The sequence below is a fragment of the Cyprinodon variegatus genome, unplaced genomic scaffold, assembly GCF_000732505.1.
Source record: "Cyprinodon variegatus isolate N-32 unplaced genomic scaffold, C_variegatus-1.0 Scaffold742, whole genome shotgun sequence".
Taxonomy (NCBI): domain Eukaryota; kingdom Metazoa; phylum Chordata; class Actinopteri; order Cyprinodontiformes; family Cyprinodontidae; genus Cyprinodon; species Cyprinodon variegatus.
In genome coordinates, this window is record NW_015151195.1 from 5,031 (window position 1) to 15,026 (window position 9,996).

General features: G+C 37.4%; 1 protein-coding gene across 1 annotated transcript in view; it reads left to right on the forward strand.

The window, feature by feature from the left end:
- The first annotated feature begins 1,768 nt into the window (after positions 1-1,768).
- LOC107098033 (E3 ubiquitin-protein ligase RNF213-like) overlaps positions 1,769-9,996 on the forward strand; it is a 50,853-nt gene continuing 42,625 nt past the window's right edge. Inside the window, 4 exon segments of the mRNA XM_015395459.1 lie at positions 1,769-1,790; positions 2,139-2,297; positions 4,352-4,504; positions 6,537-7,153. Of these exon segments, the coding sequence (XP_015250945.1) occupies positions 1,769-1,790; positions 2,139-2,297; positions 4,352-4,504; positions 6,537-7,153 (951 nt within the window).

Genomic DNA, 9,996 nt, shown 5'->3' on the forward strand with positions numbered 1-9,996 from the left:
TTCTAGCAGGCATTGGAGGACCAGTCTGACATGTTTGCAGTGCTCTATTGGGTTACGTGAGTAGATGAGGATATAGTCAATATAGACAAACACAAAGACGTTGAGGTATTCACGTAAGACGTCATTTACCAGAGCTTGGAAGACAGCAGGGGCGTTGCAAAGACCGAAAGGCATTACATGGTACTCAAAATGCCCAAGGGAAGTCGTGAAGGCTGTCTTCCACTCATCTCCCCGGCGAATCCGCACTAAGTGGTAAGCGTTACGTAAGTCCACCTTAGTGAAGATTGTGGCTGACTGAACCAGTTCAGAGGCGGAGGAGAGGATTGGGTAATTGTTTTTAACAGTGATGGCATTAATGTCAGGGTTTAGTTGTGGTTTGGAGGACCCAAATGCAGTGACAGAGAGGCTGAGGTGAATACTTTTAGTTTTAATGATGAAAATAGTTAACAAAGGCAGGAATCCAAAAATCCAACTAAAAATGTAACAGACCAGAACCATGGAGACATCAAGGGAAAACACATACAAGGAGCCAGGGAGAGACGAGGTGAGACAACAACAGCAATGACAGGACCAGCAACAACAAGGAACCAACAAGTAGTGACTGCAGCGGGGGGGTATATGTAGATGACTGAGACAATGACAGGGCTAATGAGCTGACAAGAAACAGGTGTGAGGAGACAACGACGGAGCCAAGGGGAAAGGAACACACACAAGAGGGCAACAGAGGAAAACAACAGAAAAACCTGAGAACTAACATAAATCTAGAAACTACAACAAAATAAGAATTAAACCAATAAAACTAGGAAACATGGAGTAAAGTAAAGCACAACATAACCAAAACCATGACAGTACCCCCCACTTAATGGCGGATCCCAGATGCCCTAAAATGTCCAGAAACAAAAACAACCCATCCAGGGTGGGCGAAGGAGAATCAAAGTCTCTGGAGGCCGGCTGTGGGGCCGGAGGCGAGGCAGAGTCTCTGGAGGCCGGCGGCGAAGGAGGGTCTCTGGAGGAGGCCGGTGGGTGAAGGAGGGTCTCTGGAGGAGGTCGGCCGCGACGCCATCTCTGACGAAGGAAGGCCTCTGGAGGAGGCAAAAAAAAACAAACATTTATCGTGTACACTTTGGAGTCTCCAGCTCCAGGCCCTTGCACGCACCGGATACCCAGATCCCACATCTGTAAACAAAACTTGGCTTCGTCAAATATCCCTGCTGCAGCTGCAAACCTTACTATCTCGAGAACAACACAGAGTCCCAGACTCAAACGCACAGAATACTGATCCCAGATCTCTCACAACAAACCCTGTTTGTCAAATATCCTAGCGACTAAAACTAGTTATAGCTTTCACATAGTCCCAGACCAACTTTTGATCAAAAGCTTTAGGCGTACCCTTTCTGTGCAGATCAGTCCTCAGCTTGAGTCATCACCAGGATGTCCAGGGCAGGGCTGGACCAACCTATTGGCTCCGTCCGGCAAAGGGTGGACAGTTTCTTGGCCTTGGTCCCGCACGGTCCTGGACAATTGGATCTTGACTCCCGGAGTTTTAGCACCAAAAATGTTGGGTTTTAATCCAGAGAAATGTGAGTTTAAAAGATTAAAAGGAAATAATCAACACAGAGACAGGGTTTTGTGACGTCAGCGTCTGCAGAGCGGAGAGAAGCTGCTGGCTTGGAAAACCAGCACCTTCTCACACAGATCCCTTCATGGCAAAGCCTTTTATTAAGAGTTTACAACATCATAAGGCGGGCCTAAAACAGAAGACCCAGTAATGATTATCTGGGAGGATGCAGGTAATAAGATAGTGTGAATTGACCAACTGGCTGGATGGAAGTCACACAACCGTGTGATTCTGCCTCATGACCTACAGGAGGTCATAAAAGTTTATGACCCTTCTGGTTGAAAGACAGGATAGTTATCACTCTAACAGTTGCTGTAGCTGTAATGCTATCTTAAAATCCCAACTGTGCATATGGCACAGAAAAACAAAGTACAATGGAGTACCAAGTGGTGGTAGACTGTTTTGACATATTATTTTCAACTGTTTAGGGATAAATCATTATACTGCATGTTTTTGTTTTGTATTTCACTGAACACAAACATCTTTTTTTTTTTTTACAATGTTAATTTTTCATGTGCAGGAGGAGTCTTGCTTTCAAAGGAAGCACAGCTTAGGATGGCTATGGGAGCTAAAGTGTTTAAATCAGTCTCTGCAAAGTTCTTTGAAGGAAAGATTAAAATGAAATCACTTAAACAAATTCTTCAGAAGAAAGAACAATTCCTTTGTTTGCTCAAAATAGGTGAGTAAAAAAATAAATTTCTTTTGTATAATTTTGTTTATTTTGCTCTTCTAAATGCTCAGTTTTTTATAATCTAATACTCTGCTCAAAAAAGGTGAGTAAAAAAATAAATTTCTTTTGTATAATTTTGTTCATTTTGCTCTTCTAAATGCTCAGTTTTTTTTTTTTTTTTATAATCTAATACTCTGACTTTATGATGCTTCGTTTAATTTACTATTTTTCAAAACCAAGCCTGTAATGTTTATTCTTTAGAACACTTTGGTCCCAAAAGCATTTCTCTTTCTTTTACCCTTTACAACTAAAACCTTGTTTTAAGAGAGGAGTAACACCTTGGTAGTTCAGTGCTGATGCATCTATAAGCCTGTAGCGTGATTTTCTGAATCTTCCTCCAATTGGGAGTTCCTGGTCTGCGGATTTGACGTCAAGTGCATCCATGTTAATGGGTCCAATCTAGCAAACAAGTGAACGTTGTATTCAAGATAAAAATTGTGGATACTCAGAAGCAGCCAGCACCCTGCTCAACTGAGACACCAATGGCAAGGTGAAAAAAATAAAAGAAATAACCTTGTCAAGTATGAGCGCGAGCTACAAGAAAGAGCTGAAGAGGGTTGCATTCTGTGTTTTTGCAAAAGGTGGCAGTATTGTTAAAAAAAATCCATGATGCCTCTTCAATTCCCAAAGCCCTGTTACAGGAATTTAAAAATTTTTCTGCTGGGTTCATAACTGTAAGTGAACCCCTAGTTAAACATAAAATAATTCCCTGACACACAAACATAAGTTTGTATTTCTATCGACATTAAGACTTAACTTATATAAATTTTTGTTATGGATTTATGCCTAACCCTGACCTTTATCCTAACCATTACCATTAATATATATTTATTCCAAAGTCTAACCTTAACCTGCACTTAATTAACATCAAACCTCTAAACTAGGCATACCCAAAGTCGTTTCTCGAGGGCCGCTGCCCTGCAGGTTTTAGAGGTTTCCCTGGTCCAGCACAGCTGATTTATATTGATAGTTGATTAACAGGCTTTTGCTGATATGCAGTCATCAGAACTAGCTGTGCGAAAGTACTAATCTAAACTGACTCTGTAACATTAAAAATGGACATCCACCAATTTAGGACTAACCTTTTGTCCCCACAAAAGCTGTTGGTCCTCATAAAGTTAGTAATTATATCAACAAAGGTACTTAAAAAAAAGTACTCACACACACAAACAAAGGTTTAACTACCACAAAAAGCCAATCTTTTGACATTAACATTCTGCATAAGCAGAATTCAAATTTGAGAGTTTGTCTGGGTACTATATTTTTATGCTGGTTAAGATTCTCAGTCATCCAGGTCATAGTCATTCAAAAAAATAAAAATAAAAACAAACCACTGGACTTTGTTTTCCAAGTTTGATGATGTTTTTCTTCCCATCCAGAAAGCTCTTTAAATTCAAAATGTCTGCATTTTAGACCTATCACCCTAACCACTGTGGTTCTGAAGTCCACAAGAATATTTACATTTTAGACAAAGAAGACAGGTGGTTTGAAAGGGGTGAGAAGGAAGCCATTTACGTTAAGAGAGAAAAAAAAAAACCTTTAACAGAGGGGGTGGACTCAGGATTCAGCTCTCGAAAACTTATAACGCAGCATTAGAGTTGAGTCCTTCCCACTATCATCTCAATCATCATGAACATGCAGGTGGTCAAAACATTGTGCCTTTTAAGACAGGCCAATAAAGACCCTAACAACTCCCAAATACAGAGGCATGGGCCAGTTTTGGGTTAATTTGCAGGCCAACAACGACTCCCCATTACAAATCGGTGGACCTGTTTTCAGTTCAATTTGCATGTTTTCTAAGCCATAACAAGGCTTTGGTTTGGTCACTCAAACTCAACACTTCTCCAGAAATTTTGAATTAAGAAAGCTTTCTGGATGGGAAGAAAAACGTCATCAAACTTGGTAAACAAAGTCCAGTAGTTTGTTGTTTTTTTTTACTTTTTGGGAATAACTATATTTTTAGTACTTGTTTTTTCATAGTTGCGTTGCTGTTTGTTTTCTAGATGCCCTTTGTGATGATGGACGTTGTCAAGATGAATCAACCATAAGAAAGTTTTTGAGAGAAAGGGAAGACGAAGCAAATGCTGTATACAACGAAGTAGAGTTGATCAGTGGTCTCCTACAAACCTGTCAAGACCTAAATGAACATGTCAAAGGTATGTGGCTCTTACAAGTAGCACTCCATGTAATGCTTAGGAGGAATTTTCTTTTCAGGGGTAAGGAAATTTAAGGGTTAAGGAAAATATGAGGAAATCGAATTAGAACACATAATTTTGTACCCTTGCAGTATTGATTTTTTTTTTAAGTTTTAGGGAAGCGGCTGTTCCAAACGTAATTCTCTTGAGTGGTGCCAGACTTTACACAAGTAAATAAAGTGAATGTGATTGGTCGTTTATCAAGGGGGCAGCATCTTGCTAACCAGTTAGCAACTCGTATATTTGCTGCGACATATGAATCAATATGCTTTGACAGAAAAAAATTGATTGACAGATGACAGTTGATATATGAATGACCAAATTTAGGTGTTCAAGCTGACGTATAACTAACAGGCCTGCATAAGATAACGTAAAAGAAAAAGATTTTAAGACTGGATTTTTTGTTTAAATAGAAATTTTCTAACTTTTGGGACAATATCGTCCGATAAAGAGTACATTTATATACATGTTTAAGCCAGAATGATTTGACATTTGAATATGACTTCCCTACGACTTTAAGGGCAATTACAATCACAGACTAGGTATCCTGCACTACCTTGAGAAAATGAAATCCCTACAGTCAGGTTTTCTTGATCTAAACTTTATAAAAGTCCAATTCATATAGGGGTGTATATTTTTTGCCTCCCTTAATAAGACTAATTTTAAGCATAAACTCCAGTTCCCTTTTATTGTTGCACTTAATACAACACAAAAGTATTAGGACAATTTATCCTGTCCTCAAACTCTCCCTTTATTGTCAGAAATAAGCCATAACAACCCATCAAGTTAGCTGAACTCTTTATTGTTGTCTTACAAAGAGCATGTGTGATATCATAGGTGCTTATGTTTGAAGAAGCACAGTTTTAGTCTAATACACTGAATATGTGCCAAGCATGCCAGGTGGCCCAAATCTCCACTCTTTTACTGGCATATGAGAACAAACACTTATCCATAATACTATCCATAATGTGGTAGTGTTTATTTTTTCAATTAAAAAAACTACCTGTTTTTTTGCAACTTCTTTTTTTTTTCAAAGATATTTTTATTAGAATTTTCAGTTAGACATACAAAAACAAACATACACACACGCTGAAACAGTTTTTTTGCATCTTCTAAACTGCTACCAATACATTTTGTAAACTGAATGATGGTGGGACAACAACATGAGAACAATTCTGAGAGCCAAATTATGGACATCCTTTTGGAAAGTAAGCTGGGTTTGGAAATCATTTGAACCATCCAGACACTTTAAAATCAACTTTTTGAAACGAACCCTGTCTGTGTTGTAATGAATCATGTGTGTGTTCAAAGATATTGGGGCATTGGGACATGTTCAGATTTCCCCATCAGCAACAACACCATCTGGATTAGGGAACCACTAGGGCAAACTCTAGTTAAAACACAACCTGAAGAAAGTCATAAGGTTACCCAGGTGGCCGCTGCTTCCTAACCTCTAACCCCAACCCTTGATCACTAAATTGAGAAGGACATAGGGTAATGCAGGTTTTCCCTAAAGATGACCAGACTGACAATGGCTTTGTAGGTGCCACCCCATATCTGCCACACCAACCTGAAGGCAAGCTCTAATCCTTCAGAAAGCAGATATTCATATCAGAGTATTATTGCAGGCTTTCTATCAAGTGGAAAATATAGCCAGTCAGACCTCTTTTTTATTTATACAACTGCACAGGTAGAAACATAACAATAAAGTTCGCATTAAAATGAGGTACGGTAATTCCTCATCCCAATGTAGTGTAGTAAAAATGGAGATGATAAACGTCAATCATTCATGCTCTGAGAAGTTGTGTAACATGAAAAGGTTTTGTTTCAAGAAAATCTTTAAATGATTTAAGCACATAAAAGAATCTGTGCATACCATATGCTAGCACTTTACATGCAAAGTGATCATCCAAAATTAATATCTTGTATCCTGATTTATGATGATGTTATATTATTATTTATTTTCAATCTTTACATATTTTTTAAATTGCAGTTGACTACCAGGGGCTGGACAAAAAACATCAACAGAACTTTGACATAATGGATTTGAATGAATTTATGAACGTGGCTACACTTGAAAGCAGCACACAGGCAACAAGGAAGGTCACGTACTTCGACCTTTCTGATACCATACATAAAATGGCTTCAGAACTCCGTGAGATTAAAGACACCATGATCTTCAAAACGTGCTGGGCCAACCAAGTGAGAGAACTGTCAAGAAAACACTCTGAAGAAGATGGAACAAATCACAGTAAAGAAAAGGAAGAAGCCTATACCCTTGATCTTGTCCATAGTAAAATATACCAGATTTGCTATAGCCAGTATAAAACGATTTATGATAATCTTAAAAGTGGAGAACTGTTACTCAAGGAAGTTGACAACGTCTTTCAGGATTACAAAGGAAAGTATGAAGACCTATACAAAGATTTAGCAATAATGTGCAGGATTAACCCATCTGATGACAGAAAATGGATTAAAGAAAGAATCACACAGATTGAGCAGTACCATGATCATCATTTGGTAATAGATTCTGCCAAAATAATCATGGGCATCAAAGATGCACTCTGTCCAGAAGGAGATTTCAACATCCTGGAGAAATTGATGCAAATGGTAGGTTTCTTCATGTCTATCAATATGCAGTGTAATTTATCAAAGCTGAAACAAATTGCAGATTCAGGCACTGTACCTATATATATCATGTTGGAAAATGCAGTTCAAAACTCACAAATATTTAAGAAGTTATAGTAGTTTAAGTGAAAGAGCATGTTGACATATTTGAACTGACAGAAATTAAATTACTACATATATATTGTCTTTCAAACAGTGATATCTTTTTTACTAGATGGGTTGGCTTGGAGCCAGTTACATATAGAAGCCATACAAGACCTGTGGAAAAATTCCTTGCAACACGCCATTTTGTTGTGTGGACATGGGTTATTTCAGTACGAAAGTGGCATATCTTATATCTGTTTTTCTGGTGTAACTTCTGGCAGCACGGGATGAATTTCAGAAGTGGGGAGACCTTAGAGTAATGCATCACTTGCACTTGGCAGAGCTTACCATTCACAATAATCAGATCAAGCAGAAAAGTAGCATGCAACATGATTATCGTTTAAAGAAGATATCATTTATGTAACAAACTGCAACCCTGATGAATATGAATGTGTTCTATTTCAATTAAGAAATAGAAATTAGTATGGCAATAGCAGCTGCTTTCACTCATCTTTCTTGTTATATACTATTAATTCTTTAGAAACAATGGGCTTACAATGTACCACTCGAATGAACAAATTAGTTCTTAAATCGTTTGATTGAGTTTCTGCTAAATCGAGTGATTTAGCAGAAAATGTCACATTCACCTTTATTACGCTATTTCTTAGGTACGAACAATTTTACAAGTGCTCCAGACTTGACTTATTGGTCCTTTAATTCTGCTGGTCAGCTCTCAGTCAGCAGAACCTCCATCTCAAACAGTAAAGTGTTTCTTCTTCTATGCCAAGTGTGGAAAGTCATAGGTTTACACGGATCATTTATGATTTTTTTTTTTTTTTTTTGTTAAAAACATTTGTTGAATCTGAAGTGGCGCATTTGTAAAAACCAACAATAGGAAAAAAAGTAAGAGAGATTTGCGATAAGAATAAGATCATGTTAATGCATGAGGTCTAATGATCGTAAGTAGTAGGAAACAAGATAAAATAAAAGCTTGGTCTTCCATTTTGTAGCTATTGATTGATTGATTAGTTGACTTTATTGATCTCACAGTGGAAATGTCCCTGTTACATTGGATCAAATAGTCAAAAAGAAAACGTTACCTAGTAAGACAAGGTACATGGGGCGGATATATACAGTATATACAGTGCATCCATTTTTATTGCACAGGGTATTTATATATATTGGTATTTATCTATAAAACTATGCACTGGGTAATATAAAGCAAAAGTTTATTACACAGGGTATGAAATAGTAATTGCACATTGCACAAGTTATCGCCGTTGTAGAGTTGCATTATATAGTCTGGTGGGGCAGCGATAAATGACATGTGGTAGCGCTCCTTTTTACAAACAGGGTGGGTGTAAAGTCTTTCACTAAAGGAGCTGCTCAGCACCTCTACAGTCCGGTGCAGACGGTGAAAGGTGTTGTCCATGATGGATGTAACAACATTTTTTCATACCCAAATGAAAAAACAAATAACTAAGGAACTGTGAGCCCCAATTACATGTGTGATACATCATTTGAAAGCTAACGCAAAAGTTTGAGAAAGTAAGTCTACTTGCTTTTCTGATTTAAAAAAACAGATGTAATGTGGCCATTTTCTTATCACGGAATATTCCTGTTATGAAAATGCTGGATTACTTTTAATCTGTGGACGCTTATGGACAAATTGAATATAAAGAATTGAAGATTGAATTTACAATATGGCTTCAGGACGCCTTCAAATGTATGTTGTTGCAGCTGCTTTTTCATATTTACATTTTACCCTGCAGCTATATCTGTGTTAATTGTGCTTTGGGGCTCGCTATGTCCATAAAATGAACTTGGTGGTTGAATTTTGGGGAACATAAGCTTTCTAACAATATCTAACATGTCTATATTGATAAAGGTTTAACCACTGTTATTTTCATGCCTTCCGAGTTTTTAGGTCGAAATATATTAAACCAGTCGCGGCAACAGGCCTCATGCAACATTTTTATGTTCTCTTTTTTTCCCCTACTGTTATCGCCTACGAATGCACCACATCAGATTTGACAAACATTCTTAACTTTAGTAAATGACAATAATTGATCTTTATTAACATGCATCCACCTGTGTGTAAGTGTTCGCACGTTAATAAGAATTGAAAATCTGCATAACTACCACACAGACAATTCAATATAAGGTTACCACTTGGCAGATGGTGATTATTTACAGAAATAGTATTGAAAATGAAGAAAAGAGACTCTACCAGTTTGAAGATCAAGGTTCTAATGACTGAGAGCTGAGCATACATGTACTGTTCATCTCCAGACCACGTCTGTTATCTCTTCATACCAAAAAAGTAAAACAATCACCCGTGTGTTTTTGGTCCACTCTATAAAGCGTTAAACTCAATGCTATTTATTACACTTTCAATTGAAAAAGCTTCCTAAATGGGGAGAGAAATGTCTTCAAACTTGGAAAAAAAAAACAGTCAAGTGGAATGTTTTTTTTTTTTTTTTTACTTATTTTGGAATGAGTAGGCTATGACCTGGATGACAGAGAATCTTCCTCAGCTTAACTCTTCATAGCACTCTTCATCTCTCTCATGCATTAGTATAAATATGGTAATGGCAAAACTCTAATTTGAAACACAAATATAGACGTAAACATAATAGTAATTACACATGTGCGTCTGCAGTTGTAAATTTTAGCTTGTAAAGTAAAACTTTTTTGAGAGAAAAGAAACATGTAATTCAAAAAGAATGTGTACGACTTGT